Genomic DNA, 16515 nt, shown 5'->3' on the forward strand with positions numbered 1-16515 from the left:
CTCATATAGTATTGGGACTGCTTCCTTTTTTAAGAAAAATAAAATAAATTCCATGAGCAGCTTTTTGCAACCTGAATTTTTCGCAATGGCTGAATAAAACAGTTCAGAATTTTTTAAATGATTACATCATAAGTTTTGATTTGCAATCATAATTGACGCATTTTTTGATATTTTGAAGAGAATAACCAAGTATCAAAATTGGAAAAATGGAAAAAATAAAAAATAAAAAAATAAAAAAATAAAAAAAAATTGAAAACTCTGATTTGCATTACAATGTCAAGTTATAAATCAATGAACTCACCACAATAATTACATTAAAAAATGGTGAACTCGACACAAGTCATAAATTGATGAACTCAACACTAATTGTTCACCAAATTTTCACTTAATTACTGTTGAGTTCAACGGTAATTAAATAAAAAAGGTGAACTCGACGATGTAATGCAAATCGAATCTCAACTTTGTTATTCAATTTTTTTTTTATAAATCATCGAAATAAAAAATTAAAAAAAAATACTTCTAGATATTCAAAATTAGAGAATATCATTCTACATTCGTCATTCATGATCAAAGATCGTAAAAAATGATCTCAATTGTTATTGAAAAACTATGTGATGAAGATGAGAAAATGGTAGTTTGAATATTTCAAATACCTTATACAAGTCAACAAGGGCCAGTAAGGAGCTGATAGGGGCAATTGCCCCACAGAACTTTAAGACACCACTATATTTTTAACTAATTACATGTCCCATTTGCCCCCACAGCCTCACCTCCATGGTATTTTCCAGAGCGATTAATTTTCCCACCATTCAAGTTCTTCAACTATACAACTAGCCATAGTTTGCCCCCACTACAAGAAAATCCTGGTTCCTCCCCGGCGATTAAGATAAGGTCCAAGAACCATTTAGAAAGGAAAAGTTCACTAAATGCCTAGATAAGCTAGAGTCAAAAACTTAGGGATTATTTACAAAGAAGTCCCTCTGCAAGGGTAATTTTCCCCTCTCTTTTTTTAACCACCACGCTCTAAAACAGCACAAAAAGAAACCGAATGGTTAATTTGTTCTTTAAATTTTTATGCTAATGCCCTTAATTTTCTTGTACAAACACCAACCATTGCTCATAACAGTAAGCATGAAATATTAATACTATATAAAACATAATTTATTTGCTTCACCACCTTTCCTGTCAAGCCCATCTAAGAGCATTAGGAGCTCCTCTACCAAATCAACTGAGAAGATTGAAGCTTAACCCACGTCCAAACACACCCCCATAACTCTACTTGTTTGACTGGGGGGAGCACCCTACTTACCAATATAACACAAAATTTATTAAGTTGAAGCATCCCCTCCTCACTCCGGCCCACATGTCACATGTGCCCGGGTGCATACTGAAGACAAAAACAAAAACAAAATCAAATACAGCTCGAAGATCATGTTCAGAAGCACCAAGTTTTATCATTTAACTAGTTGGTGTGCAAGTATGCACTTATTTTGCTACTTAGGACGTCGAGATGTCTAAATCTCAACCATTTATGGTATTGTTATGCTTTGGATCCAAGTGCCCGAAGTTGCCCCTTCACATTACAATTTTTTTTTTTCCATTGCTGAACAATCTGACTGCAGCAGCATTCCTGTGGTGGGTTAAGCCAACACAATTGTCAATTTGTGATACTAATAATTTTTGGCAACGAACAAAATTGCTGAAAAGACCAAAAACACAACTCCTACATGTGTTGGAAGATGCCCAAACTCAAGCTCCCATGACCCATGAATGAAAAACCCTTCATATCATGCACTATTCATGTTTCCCAAGCACACATACTTTAACTGCAATAACACAAGTAAAATAAAATCAATTGACGCCAAAGAAATTGGAAGATGGGAAGAATATTGAAGATTCACTCACCTCCAAGTATTCATCCATCCCATACTTGGAACCTTCTCTTCCAAGGCCAGACTGTTTTACTCCTCCGAATGGTGCCACCTATATTGATGGAAAAAATTGTGACACGAAACCAAACAAAAGAAAACATGAAAAAAAAAAAAAAAAATCTAATCTTAGATCTTTGATGAGAAAAAAATGTTAAAGTAAATGCTCACCTCCGTTGAGATTATGCCTTCATTGACACCAACCAGTCCATATTCAAGAGCTTCAGCCACACGCCAAGAACGCTGGACACTTGTTGTAAATATGTAAGCAGCTAGTCCTGCAATGCATATAGAAAGCATGACCTGAGTTTAACTCGGATCTTTATTACCCCAATCCTTCACATGAATCAACATCATACTTCTACAAAGGGCTGTCAATGGGCCGGGCCAAATAAACATCCCGGTGCTAATCAGGTCTCAAAATCATAATCCAACCTCTGGCCCATCCAATGGTTGGCTGGCTGGGCCCAAAAAATCACCTATATCCAAGTCTGGCCTATCCTGAATACATATTTCAGGGCAGGGCCTGGCTACCAAACCTGAGTCTAACCCTAAACATCTCATTCTTATGATAACTAAATGGGCCTAGTAACATTACCCCAAACCCAGTCCACGAAGGACCAGGCCAGGCTTTGAATGCCCTATTTCCACTGCATGTGAAAAGAGTAGAAAATTGAAAACATTTATAATAGATTACAAGATGGTTTTCCTAATTAAACAAGTTCTTTGTAACATTGAAAAGGAAACCATAGTTCATTCACTTCATTGTAAAGGCCTAGATCTATGAATATCATGAGGTGCCTAAGTATGGAAAACTTACCTGCATTGGTGTCATTAGCAAGGCGAATAGCTTCCTCCTCGGTTTTAAAACGTATAATCGGAGCAACAGGTCCGAACACTTCCTCCCTGTAGAGAGAAACTAAAAATTTCTAAAGAGACTATAATCGATGGGTAAGGATTAGTGAGTGATGCTGATGATAGATACTGCATTGAAGTAAATTAATATTGTATGAGAACCATTATCATTTTTGGTAGGCGAGTAGCTGAAGCTTTTTTGGTTTTTCACTAACAGCATGGCAGTTATCAGAAATCGGAAATGCCATCACTTGCTTTTTCTTTTGTTTTTTTTTGTTTTTCCTTGTGTTTGGGGCGGTTGAAGTGGACTTTGTCTGGGAACAACATGAGTGTATCAACAGTTACACAACCTAAAAGAACATCCCTGTTAATGTAAGAAACTACATAAATGCAATTTAATTTGACCCTTAACATGAATCTAAACCACAAAGGTGGCTTGTAACAGAATAGAGACTCCTGGTCTCACATAGGGTGCTTATTTTGTGAGTAAAAACCACATAAATGCAATTTAATTTGACCCTTGACATGAATTTAAACCACAAAGGTGGCTTATAACAGAACAGAGACCCCTGGTCCCACATAGGGTGCTTATTTTGTGTGTGAAATTTGTTCTGTGAAAACCTTCTTATTAATTTTTGATGGGTAATACATTCTTATTTATTATAAGTTATTCATTTGCTGATCATGTGGACCCAATTTTCGAAGCAACATCTCACATCCGATTCATAGATGTGATATTGTGTAAGCTTTATTTTTCTTTTTATTTGTAACCTAGGAACTTTACCATGTGGGACATTTCAATTTTATGAGTGTAACTGCGGAATCCATGGCACAACCTGGCTGTAGCTCAGCCATGGTTCAAAATATCATATCTTATTAGTACGTATCAAGCTTTTGAACATTCTGACACAAAACAATCCTAGAATTAAATGTTTTGGATTATATTGGAATGTTTCGGTTTGTATCGGAATGTTTTGATCAAAACATTTTGAAACAAACCAAAATCAGAAAAAAAAAAAAAAAAAAAAGTAACGGAATTTCTGCAAGAAAAAAAAGAGCAATCTCTACAAAAGAATATATTCCAGTCCTTTCAAATCTAGGTCGTTCTGCAGAGATATAATAAGGAGTGATTCTCAAATGAGGATTCCAATATGTATGGTCTATAAATCATTCATCTTATAAAAGGCAGTGTAATACAGCATCAATACGGATTCATCCATAATTTATAATTCTAATTGATAATTTAGATTTGGGTCAGGATCTGTTGACTCCTAAGAATGACTTGTGAAAAAAACACATGATCTCAACCCTTTAAGTGCAAAATCCAATAGTTGAGATTTATCCTCGGGATAACTATCTCTGAGATTTGTGTTATCAAGATAATCATAAATCTCAACCATTGGATTTTGTGTTTAAAGGGTTGGGATCATGTGTTTTTTTCATGAGTCATTCTTAGGAGTCAACGGATCCCAACCCTTTAGATTTTAGAGTAATAATTAGATGAATCCTATTCATGAAAAATAATAATAATAATATAATAATGTACAAAAATGCGAGAGGAAAGAACCCACACTTTCTTATTAAAATCAGAAGCCTTATCCATTAAGCTAAGATGTTGTGTAGCTCCTTGAAAGTTGGAACATTAAACATACTTTAATGCAATCTTAACTTATTATATGATCAATATAATGTTGTCTAATAGGGCATATCAATGAGAACAAAATGATATACTCAAATAGTTGTAAGAGACATTTTAAAACATGCCTTTCCTTTATTTTTATTTTTTTTTTCATTAAAATGTTGATTGTTATCAATGTTTCAGATATGTTTTGGAAAATTCAGAATGTATTGTTCTTTTTTCCTTGACCGAAACATTCATCGGAAATAGCATTTTAAACCTTGGGTCTCATCTGTATGGGGTCTTCTTGTACCTCGTGTTAAGGTCTTTGAGATTCATGTAGAACTAGGGTGAACACCAGTTTTGATTAATAAAGTGAACTGATGTGGGTCTACTTTGTTCTGTTATGAAGCACCGAAGTCATACAGACCTTCATGATACATGCAAGTAAAATAGCCTAATATTCCAGTTTTTGGTCTAGGGCCGTAGGCAGTAGCCAATGTCAGATGTCACAAGTGCACAACTTTAGGCATTCCTATAACCAATATACTGATGCAGGGCATATCTGATAAGGTAACAATCTAATAGGGATTCTTCGATGAGGTCAGGAAAACATAAATAGACTGATTTCTCTACTATCTCTTTTTTTTATAGGTATAGGGTTAGTGGTTAGCAAATGAAGTTGGGTTCAAGGGGGTTTAAACCTAGGGCATGGGAACAATGCTCCACACGACTTACCACTTAACTAAGTTGGCACTTCATTTCTTTACTAAATTAAACTCTATTAATTTTCAAAAGCTCTCATTGTATCAATTTTGTATCCACAATTATAAGAGACAACTTGCCTTCTCAGCAATCTCTCCCATAATCCAACTTTATTCCAAAATCCTATTATCCCTAAATTACCACCTATAACAGAAGTGTCATAATTAGCCTAAACCCTCCTAAATAACTGAATAATCCCTGCAACCCCTGTACTTATAAGAATTCTTGGAATTTCAAGGCTCCTCAAATGAACCTTCAGTCATCAAGCCTACCATATTGATGCCACAATGAGATCCCACTCTCCCTCTCTCAAGTTTGTGGATTTGCCTATGCGTTGGGAAGAATTGAAGATGATGCTAATCATGGATAGAGGTAATGGGATGAGAAATACACCAAGAAGAAGGGAGAAAGCAAATAAGAAGAAAAGAAGTTTAAGCTGTCATGCAATCTATGGACATAACATTTGGCTTTAGAAATTACCTTGATATAAGCATCTCACCATTTACATTGCCAATTACTGTAGGCTCATAAAATGTCATTCCCAGGCTATGTCGTTTACCCCCAAGCATAATTTCCGCACCCTTTAAAGAATAAGGTAATTGCATATATTAAGAAAATCAATCAACGACTATCACACCAAATCATATGCTTGTACTATTTAAAGTCATTGCTCTAGTCAAAGTTAATATATAAAACATAAAATCCAACATATTCCGCTTCAAAGCATTCTACACAGTTCGATGTAACCAAATCATTAATTCATTCCTGATGATGAAGATCGAACTTCCATCCATTCATTTTCCACCAGTGTAGCTCCGGCCATACTATTTTTGCGTGGGAGGATCACATATCGTGATTGTCATGTCATCTTTATCACATGGTTCTTGTCCAGTGTTGTCAAATGCTATCTCATGTGCTCTTTGATTCTGGAAAATTATGCCATGGCATACAAAAGTATGCGATGGCATATTACTCCAATGGTTAAAATTTTGATTATTGGAGCATTCAATTTAACTTTTTTTATTCTATCTTATCCTAAAAATACCCTATTCTTGCATCATCCTAAAATGGTACATTACCATTTTCAGAATTAATTTGAATAGTGCACCGTTTTAGGAATTAATCAATTTTCGGTGCATGTCTTGGTAAATTAGCCTTGGGAACAAATTACTTTGGAAAAAAAATTATACATCAAAGAAATTTGAAGTATGTGCAACACTCTAAATTATTTTAAAACAAAAAATGAGCATTTTTATAGGTACAAGAGTGAAGATGGTAACAGAATTTACTAACTTACCATGTTAATACCTTCAAAAGAAGAAAAAATTATGATGGGAAAAAAAACCCCTTAAACAGAAACTTCGCTTGCTTATTCTATAACAGGTGATAGATTACCTTTGAGACAGCCTCTTGAACAAATGATTCAACCTGTAACCAAATAAAAAAAGGACCAGAACAGTGGAAATCATGTAAAGAGACGAGCATCAGAAGAAAATTCCTCAAATGAGCACAGATGAAGTCAAAAACACAACTAACCTTTTGCACAGCAGCTTCATTTATTAGTGGACCCTGTGAGAAGCAAACAATTCAAGTAAATTTATCCCCCAGTGCAGTGATGTGATAGAGAAGAAAAATACCACAATATATCTACCGATTTCCACACACAAAAAAACCATAATATATAATTATTATTACTACAGCAACAACAATAATATTAATAGTCACAAGCAACTTGACATCAACCGTTAAATAATACTTGCGTCTCTTAATGAAATTAAAGTAAAATGAGTTGGCATGAATGAAGCTAAAAAAATACTGCCAACATATGTCCATTAAGAAATTTGGCATCACCAGCCTAGAGTGGAAAAATGAATACCTGGGAAACACCTTCCACAAATCCATTACCAACTTGAAGATTTTGGACAGAACTGGTAAAGGCATTTGCAAATTTTTCATAAATACCTGCAGAAAAAAGTTTTGTGAATCTCATGATACATTCCATTATAAGGCATAACACTAAATGCATACCATCTTCTACAGTTATGCTTGATAAAATGCACCCAAAAATCAATCAGAAATACCAAAAAGTAGCTAAAAGGTTCTCTCCATTGTCATTACCTTCTTGAACTAGTATTCTATTTGCACAAACACATGTTTGCCCACTATTACGGAACTTCGCTGCAAGCTGAAAATACAAAGTACATATTTCAGTCAAGTACCACCATGTTAAGACTAGCTCAGAACTCAGATTAAAAAAATGTGTATATTAAAGAGACTGAAAAGAAGGATCTATATTAAAGAGCTTTAAGGATGTCCACTTCCAATGTACATTTTATAAATGGAACGTCCCCTCAGTCGACTGAAGCAAACTAAAATACTAACCACATACTGGTCCACATCCTTTTCTTAAGGGATGCTGACCAATACAAGCTTATGCCTTCACCAAACTGAGGAGATCATGCCCCTTCTACAATGACCAAAAATAGGTAGCCATCAAAATATAGCTATCAAACAGTTGAAGTTAGACATTTTTTTTAATGTATGGGAGTCATGTTTCAGGGATGAACCTATTCTTATGGACTTGTAGAACCATATTTTATGTCAACACAAACCTTTGCAAAGAGAATGAGTACAACCCCATTGCATCAATTACATATGGCCCATCCTGTTAGGGTAATGAAAATAAAAATATGTATATACAAAATCTTACAGGTTTATGAACATTATAGATTATCAACTATCGTTGGTTCTAATTCTGAATATGAGATAGAAAAGAAAAATAAAACGGAGAAAAGAGAAGTAGAAAAGAAGTTACTGCTCACGTCAGTGTTCACAGAATCTCCTCTCTATCATTTATATTATTAAAAGATGAAGTGAAGAACATAAATACCCTTCACTTAAACCTGGACATGGTATGGTGTACCGCATCTGTATCAAATGCTATAAAGCATAAGGTAAACATAAAATGCAGTTCAAAACTTTCCCTCAAGCTGGAATAGATAACCAGTTGGAACATATGAAATCCAACATACTAGAGAGGTGGAAAATTTTGCATTAAATCTTATCATGAGTATCTTTTGTCTTCCTCCACTCTTTCATATCCCAAACGTCGATTTGGTGTTCAAAGTCCCTTCAAGTTCACTTTTTAAATTTTGCCTGCATCTCTATATAAAATTCTTACCATGAATCATGTTATAGCGAGGGGAATGACTTCACTAAATTTTTGTTGTCTTTGAAAAGTAATTGGTGAATCAATAAGTCATCTTTTTATTCATTGTTCCTATTGGAGATAATGTAGTTTACTATTAGTTTTCTATTTATTTCTATGTAAGGGCATTTATATCCATTCACACATTAGTTAATATAAATATTTGTCAAGTTCTCATTATAAGACTTGACAATTCACTTTCTATAATTCTTCTTGGTATCAGAGCCCTAGAGGATCCACGACAGCCCCTCATTGGATTTCTTCCACCTCGATTTTTGAGCTCTTGAAACTTCACCCTCCTATCTTCTCTTCTCTTCTCTCTTCTTCTCCTCATCACTATAGATCTTTGAGACCAAAAACAAAGCAGCAGCAGCTTCGTTGAAGGTCTCCCCTTCAGGGGTTTATCTTTACTCATCTTGGTTGAGATCTCCTAGTCGTACAATGTGATAGGGATGCTTCGATAAGGTTTCTCGCGATGGCGACAGGGGATTTCCCTGTGATCTTCTTCAATTCCAATTTCTTGCGATGGCTGTGATGGGCTGATGTGTGAGACAGCAGTAGTGGCTGTGTTGTGCGATAAGGTTAAAGTGTGCAACAGCAGTAGCTATGAGATAAGGTTGGAGTATGTGACAGCAGTGGCTGTGTTATGCGATCAGGCTGGTGTGTGCGACAACAGTGGTGGCTATGGTTTTTGCGAAAGGGCTATGCGATAGAGCTGCTGGATTGGCTGTGTTTCTGGTTTGTATGGGCTGGTCTATGTGATCGGGTTAAGTGAGGTTTGTGCTTGATTGCTTCATATGGGCTACTCTTTGCTCCTTTTTTAACCTCGCACATTGGTTTTGGAACCGTGAGAGACATCCCTTCAAGCCAAATTCTCAAGTCAGTGTTCTCTCTCCTCTCTTTAATCCATATTTCTGTTAATCTCTTGTTACATCAGACCTTCTCGGATGATTTTCTTCTATCTTTTGCACCCTCTATTGGTTCTCGCACCCTAAGTATATTTTAATTTGATCATACATTCTTCCTCATCAAATTGTAGTCTTTCTACATTTGATTATTGGTCTTCTTTTTATTTATTTCTTGTTAAGAATTATGACATCGCATCAATCTTGGTCTCAATTCATGAGATTATTTGGGAAGTAGAGGCAAATCTGGATGGCTTTTGGGTACTATTACTACTCATCATGGCCGAAGGGGCCATAGTCGTGGTCTAGGGAGTAGTTTTATTTGCAGTTTTTGCAGAAAGACAGGCCATGAGAAGGTCCAATGCTTTCCACTCTATCCTCATTTGTTGAGTTTTACTTCCACTCCTTCGTTGGGGCATTCTACTCCCCGTATTGCCACTGTGGATTCCTCATTTGTTCCCACCACTGTCTCTCCTAACACTGTTGATTTACAACATCTTCAAACCCAAATTACCACTATTGTTCATGATCAGATCCGTAATCACTCATCATCGATTGTGGCCTCAGTTACCACGCCCCCAGGTATATCTTTTGCATTTCATGTCACCCAGTTTGATCTAGCTCCCCTAACATGGGTTATTGATTCTAGTGCCTATGATCACATGACAGCTAAGTCTAGCCATTTCACTTCCTCTATTTTTCCTAGTACTCATAAGGAGGTTCGCCTTACTGATGAGTCCCCTACACCTATTCACAGTAAGGGTATCATCCCCTTATCATCTGGTATTTCTCTCAACTTTGTACTCCATGTTCCTACTCATTGTACTTTTCAGGACTGACTTCAATGAAAATTTTTGGCAAGGGATAGGAGAGGGATGGGTTGTATCTATTTGGATCTCCCCATACTGCTGCTCTAGCATCTGTGGTACCCTCTTCTCAAAGTCATACATTTTCTTCTCAGTCTTTAGATTTGTAACATGCTCGCTTAGGACATGTTAATTTTAGTGTTTTATGTGTAAGCTCTCCAAACATACACGTACTTCATATATCCTTGTATGCATCGGTTTAATGTTATGTTTGATTTAGTTCATTCTAATGCATGTCCCTTGTTACTGCTTTTACTGGTCATCAGTATTATGTTAATTTATCGAAGACTATTCTCGTCGTACTTGGATCTATTTGATGCGATCTAGATCTGAAGTGCTTCTTATTTTTGTTCACTTTCTTAAAATGATTCAAGCCCAATACAACATCACTGTTAAAACTCTTCGGTCTAATAATAGAGGTGAATATATTTCTGATAGGATTCGCTCTCACCTTCATGGGCATGGTATGCTCCACCAATCGACCTGTCCCTACACTCCTAGGCAGAACAGGATGGCGGAATGCAAGAACCGCCACCTTATGAACATTGTCTGATGCCTTCTTCGAGGCATGCATGTTTCTAAGTTATATTGGAATATGGCAATCCTCACTATGGTTTTTCTTCTCAACTATGTTCCAAGTCGCATCTTAAGGGGACAGGTGCCTCTTCATGTTCTTTATTATGATAGCATCATCTTTCTGATTGCACCTAGAGTTTTTTGATGCACTTGTTTTGTTTAAGATCACACCACTCATCAAATGAAATTAGTTAACAAAGTCATTCAATGTGTTTTCTTAAGCCACTCATCTATGTCAAGGGATTATCGGTGTTATGATCCTATTTCTCGTCATGTCACATTCTATGGATGTAACTTTTTTTTTAAATGTTCCCTACTTTCGTGCCACATCTCCTTTACAGGTCTCTTTTTCTTTGCCACACTCTTTTCCTTTGCAGGACTCTTCTTATGCTCCTCCTAAAGTACTACCTTCTCATGTTTTCTCTCCAACTTCGCAAACGCTTAAGGTTTACTCTCGTCGCCCTGCCCCTCTCCAACCTTTGCCAACCTCCTCCTTAGACTCAGGTATATTCTCTCCTACCCCTGCTCTTATCCCTTCTGTTTTTGACTCTCACTTACCTATTGCACTTCGTAAAGGTAAACGGGGGTGTGTTATTGATCATCCTATTACCTAATTTGTTTCCTATCATGGACTCTCTCCATTTTATCAGGCCTACCTTGCCTCTATTGCTTCTATTTGAGTTCATCGGTCTATTTCAGAAGCTTTACGAAATCCTCAATGTACTGCAACCATGACTACTGGGATAGATGTTATGCAAAAGAATCATAACTAAGAGCTTGCTCCCTTTCCCTCTAGGGAGCGGACTGTTAGTTTTAAATGAGTTTTCATTGTCAAGTATCTCACGGATGGCACTGTGGATCGATAAAAGGCCCTCCTAATTGCTAAGGGATTTACACAAACTCCAGGAAAGGATTTTTGTTCTACATCTGCTCCTATAGCTAAACTTTCTATCATTCGCCTTCCTATCTCTTTAGATGCATGTCACTCATGGCCTCTTCACCAACTCAATGTGAAGAACGCCTTTCTGAATGGTGATCTGACTAAGGTTACCTATATGAACCCCTCCCCTCCTTGATTTTGTCTTTAAGGAAAATATTTTGGGAAAGTATGTCACCTTCTTAAATCTCTATATAGCCTGAAGCAATCTTCATGAGCCTAGTATCAACATTTTTCTGAGGTTATTTTATCTATGGAATTTTACAGATGTCACTCAGATCATACTTGCTTTGTTCGTCGAGGATTGGATGGTCGTTGCATCATTGTTTTGGTTTATATGAATGATATTATCCTGACTAGAGATAATGCACAGTGGATTGACAAGGTAAAGATGCTATTAGGTCATGCTTTTGAGGTTAAGAACTTGGATCCTCTCAAGTACTTCTTAAGGATAGAAATGACCTACTCTCGCCATGTTATTTTGTTATCTCAGTGCAAATACACATTGGATCTTCTTGAAGACATTGGTATGCTTGGTTTGTCGTCTTGCTTCCTCTCCTATAGATCAGAATCATCACCTTCATGCAGAATCTGGTGATTTATTATCTGATCCTTCTTCTTATCAGAGACTCATAGGTTATTCAATTTATCTTACTAACACTAGATCAGATTTGACCTTTATGGTTAATGTGGTCAACTAGTTCATGCAGGCTCTGTGCGCTTCTCAACATGATGTTGTTTATCATATTCTTTGTTACTTGAAGTCGTGTCCTAGTCTTGGGCTATTCTACTCATCCACTACTCAACCTCATTTGTTATACTTCACTTATGCTAATTATATTGATTCTCTTATAGATAAGAGATTAACCTCTAATTTCTATACTTTCCATGGTGATGATCTCGTGGAAAAGTAAAAAATAGAGTGATTTCCCGTTCTTCTACTGAAACTAAGTATCATGCTATGGCACTTAGCACATTTGAACTTATTTGACTTCGATCTTTGTTGACAGAGCTGGGATTTCCTGTCTTTGGTTCTTCCACTTTGTTTTGTAACAACAAACTTGCTATCATGTTTACTTCTGACTCAGATCTTCACAACAGAACCAAGCATATAAAGGTTGATGTTCACTTTCTCAAGGAGAAAGTTCGATCGAGTGCTCTATAGACAGTTTTCGTATCTTCTTCAGATCAGCTTGCCGACATACTTACAAAATTTATTGGTTCTTTTGTCACTAATTCTAATCTTGTCAAGTTGGACTTAGTTGATATATTTGTCCCAGCTTGAGGAGTATTGGAAATAATGTAGTTTATTATTAGTTTTCTATTTATTTATATGTAAGGGCATATATGTCCATTCACACATTAGTTACTATAAATATCTGCCAAGCTCTCATTATGAGACTGGACAATTCACATTCTACAATTCTTTTGTTCCCTTACAAAGGAAATTTGAAATCACTTCATTTTATTCTTTCACATGTCATGGTGCTCTTTAACTCCATCTTGTCTCTCTTCCATTATTGGAAAATCAAATATGCATGGAATAAAGAAAGAATGCTATGGTCTATTACCCCTTTTGGATCCATCGGGACATTTTGAAAGAAATAAATACTAGATCGTTTGATGGAAATGAGCAATATTGGCAAGAGATCATAATCGATATTGTGGGCTTTATGTTTTATTGAGATTAAGTGTATACAGATTTGAGAGGATTTTTTTTTTTTTTTAAGATTTCCATTTTAGATGGGAGTTTGGTTTGTAATTCTTAAGGCTGTTGCTTGGATGCTTCTCTATTTGAAGGCAGGCCTCTTGTCCTCCTCCTTCGTTATTTTTTTCCTTTTTAATCAATAAATTCCTTTACCAATCAAAATATAAAAATTTATGCCAAGAATTCAGAAAATGGCTAGCTGGGAAACAATGTTATCCTAGTCATGGCAATTACGGTCACTGATAGTAATTTTAACTTACACTTCCTTTTACTGCCACATCCAGATCTGCATCATCAAACACTATGCAGGGTGCATTCCCACCAAGTTCTAAGGATACCTGAAAATGCAAGATTCAAAGTAATTCAAACATATGATGTTTTAAACCATGATGATACAAGCCTTAAGTAAAAGATAGATCTACATAGAACTGAATGATGAAACAGGATTTCACGTTGCTGACCCCAAATCATTAGGACTTGGGACAAAGAATTGTAATTTGCAAATGATGACGATTGCTAAAAAAAAAAATTAACTAATGTGACACAGATTGATATACACAAATTTCATCTTAAACTAAAATCATCTCTTTCAAATAATGTAACCCCAACTATTACGATTTCGGAACCACAAATCCTGCTCTGCTATTTAAATTCCATCTATTTTTTTATAGGTAAATGCTTAGTTAGTACAGGAATACTGTTTAATTGTTAATAGTTAGTATAAGAAGTATAAGTTCCAGGGGTCTGAACCTAGGATCTGGGAACAACCTCCACAAGTCTTACCACTTAGCTAAGTTACCATTAGATTCCACCTATCTTGTTCAAGAAATGTCTGATTTTTTATGAACAAGAAAACAACAGGATTAGATCGAAATTAGGTAAACCATCGTAAGTTGCAGAAAACAAAGGTAAGATAAGTGCACGAACTAGTAGAGGAAAATGTAGATTTTGCAATAGGATATCAATGTAGACCAGATACCAATGCTCAGCAGGCTGGCTAAGTTGAAAGGTGCAAACAGATGGAAAACAAGAGAAACTGATAGTTTTCAAATCTAAAGAACCATTACAAAGAAGTGTCATGACATGCACCCAGGAGCGAAGCCAGCTAAGGACGAGTGGGGGCTATAACCCCCACTGAATTTTTTTTATTCAAAAATAACCTGTGATTTAGCCCCTACTGCTCGATATTAAAGATAGCCTGTGTTTTTCAAACTCATGACATGCATCCCTGGCAGGGCAGAGTCAGACCCACGTGTGCACTGAATTACTTTAAATAAATAAATAATAATGACATCTGTGATTTAATCCCTAGGTTTTAATCGGTATTAGAGATACCCTTTGTTAATTAAAGGGACGACATTTCCACTTAGAAACAAAGAGCCCAAAAATGAGTTAGGCTAATCTCGCTAACTTAGAAAGATTTAAATCATACTATGGGAAGTTAGGCCCGCATCCATTACTAGATTGCCAATCCAACACCACAGCGCTGTAGATTTCATAGAAAAACTCAGATTGAAAAAAGAAAATTTCAAAAGAAAGACTTCTGAGGGCTTGATCCAAGGTGTTGAAAATGAACGGCTGTGGAACTCCTAAATTTAAATTTAAAATAACTTTTTTTCAAAGTCCTTAGAATTTTTTCCTCCACAACCCTGTGGCATCAGATCATGTTTTCGGATGCCACAAGGTAATGTGATCAAGAAACTGTTCTTACTTGGTAAAGGTAATGTTTTTCTTCAAAATTTTGGAAAAACCCTTCTTTCTAAACGACATTTTTATCATTAGCACTTGGCCCCCACTAACCAAAATCCTGGCTTCGCCCCTGGATGCACCTGATAGTTTTCAAATCTAAAGAACCATAAAAAAATAAAAAATAAAAGTGTCATGAGATGCTTTTTTGATTAAGCATGTTAAAAAGTCAACGAGGAAAAGAAAATGGAACAAGGACCATCCATAGAAATTACTAGAAGAATTAAACAGAAACTAATAGAAGCTGGAACACCTCAATGAGGTGGATGTGGAGGAACTGAGAACATATATAGGTTAGAAGGGTTTCACTCTATTGTTATTGGCCAATATATTGAGAAATATGGTATGCATTTGGAAAGCTTCCTGTCATTTTGGTGCCAAGCTTTCAAGGAATTTGAAGGGTTCTTCTCCGAGGGTTTTCCATTCAGATGGCACTAGGGTGCAATCAGAGAGATAGAGGTCCTTTGGTTCACCTCGTATCTTCTTACTGTTCTTTTCTCTCTCTGTGTTTTTTCTTCCTCTTCTTACGTTCTTGTCAGTTTTACCTATAAAAAAAATGTTCTTTTCAGTTTGTTTTTTCTTCTTTGTTGGTGGTCATCTAGACCACCTTTCTTTCTCTTTATATCTATAAAAAAAAGTCTTGTTATTGACTCCTGTCAAGGTAAAAGAAAGTACACTTGTAGCAAAGTTCCTGGGTTGAATTGCAACCTCAATTTTGAGGTCATGGGTTCAAGTCCAGCTTACCCAACAGAAACAAAAAAGTTCCTGAGCGAAAGATACTTGTTTTATACTACACAAATACTGTGGAATGTTTGCATATCCCCAATCCCATGTAGCTAATAGAGTAAGCTCAAATAAAAGCAGTGAAAGCACCGCATAAAGTAGCCAACCTAGACAAGTTCTAATTTTCTAATGTGTAGATTTCATAATGTTTAGATTTCTAACAAGTAAGAAAAGCATACGGAGGCTATTCATCATATTATGATGATGTCTCTTTAGAGGTCATATATACCTTCTTAACAGTTCCTGCAGCACCAGCCATCAATTTCTTCCCAACAGCAGTTGAACCTGTGAATGTGATCTTCCTCACCTGAGTTGAGGGAAAAAATTGCTCAGTCACCAATACTGTAAAATATTCATATCCACTTTTTATACCTGTGGACTCTCTAGGAGAGTGTCTCCAATTTCAGGAGCATTTCCCATTACCACATTCACAGCACCCTGAAATGTTGAGGGTCGCAGCCCATTCGAAACAAAAAAGGTAATAAAAATTATTAAAAGGACAAAAGTAGTAGTTAAATCAAAGATGTTCTACTTGAAACTCAGAATAACATCAATGAGAGGTACAGAAAAATAACCAAACTTCCTTTACATTATAATCATCAACATCAGAGCCCTACCCA

At 36.1% G+C, this 16515-nt stretch overlaps 1 protein-coding gene across 3 annotated transcripts in view; it reads right to left on the minus strand.

The window, feature by feature from the left end:
• Positions 1-1113: 1113 nt before the first annotated feature.
• The window catches only part of ALDH5F1 (aldehyde dehydrogenase 5F1), a 34596-nt gene continuing 19194 nt past the window's right edge, over positions 1114-16515 (minus strand). For 2 of the 3 annotated variants that reach the window (XM_086421542.1, XM_086421544.1), the window contains exons 9-21: positions 16268-16333; positions 16125-16202; positions 13627-13704; positions 7285-7351; positions 7043-7128; positions 6703-6735; positions 6562-6594; positions 5647-5747; positions 2749-2834; positions 2100-2206; positions 1906-1983; positions 1728-1826; positions 1114-1630 (exon numbers count right to left, since the gene is read on the minus strand). In XM_086421542.1, the coding sequence (XP_086277668.1) occupies positions 1788-1826; positions 1906-1983; positions 2100-2206; positions 2749-2834; positions 5647-5747; positions 6562-6594; positions 6703-6735; positions 7043-7128; positions 7285-7351; positions 13627-13704; positions 16125-16202; positions 16268-16333 (852 nt within the window). In that variant the 3' untranslated portion in view covers positions 1114-1630; positions 1728-1787. The remainder of the gene's footprint in view (positions 1631-1727; positions 1827-1905; positions 1984-2099; positions 2207-2748; positions 2835-5646; positions 5748-6561; positions 6595-6702; positions 6736-7042; positions 7129-7284; positions 7352-13626; positions 13705-16124; positions 16203-16267; positions 16334-16515) is intronic. The other variant, XM_086421543.1, reaches the window with a different exon arrangement.

This window comes from Akebia trifoliata, chromosome 13 (assembly GCF_017979445.1).
Source record: "Akebia trifoliata isolate Shusen 1 chromosome 13, ASM1797944v1, whole genome shotgun sequence".
NCBI lineage: Eukaryota > Viridiplantae > Streptophyta > Magnoliopsida > Ranunculales > Lardizabalaceae > Akebia > Akebia trifoliata.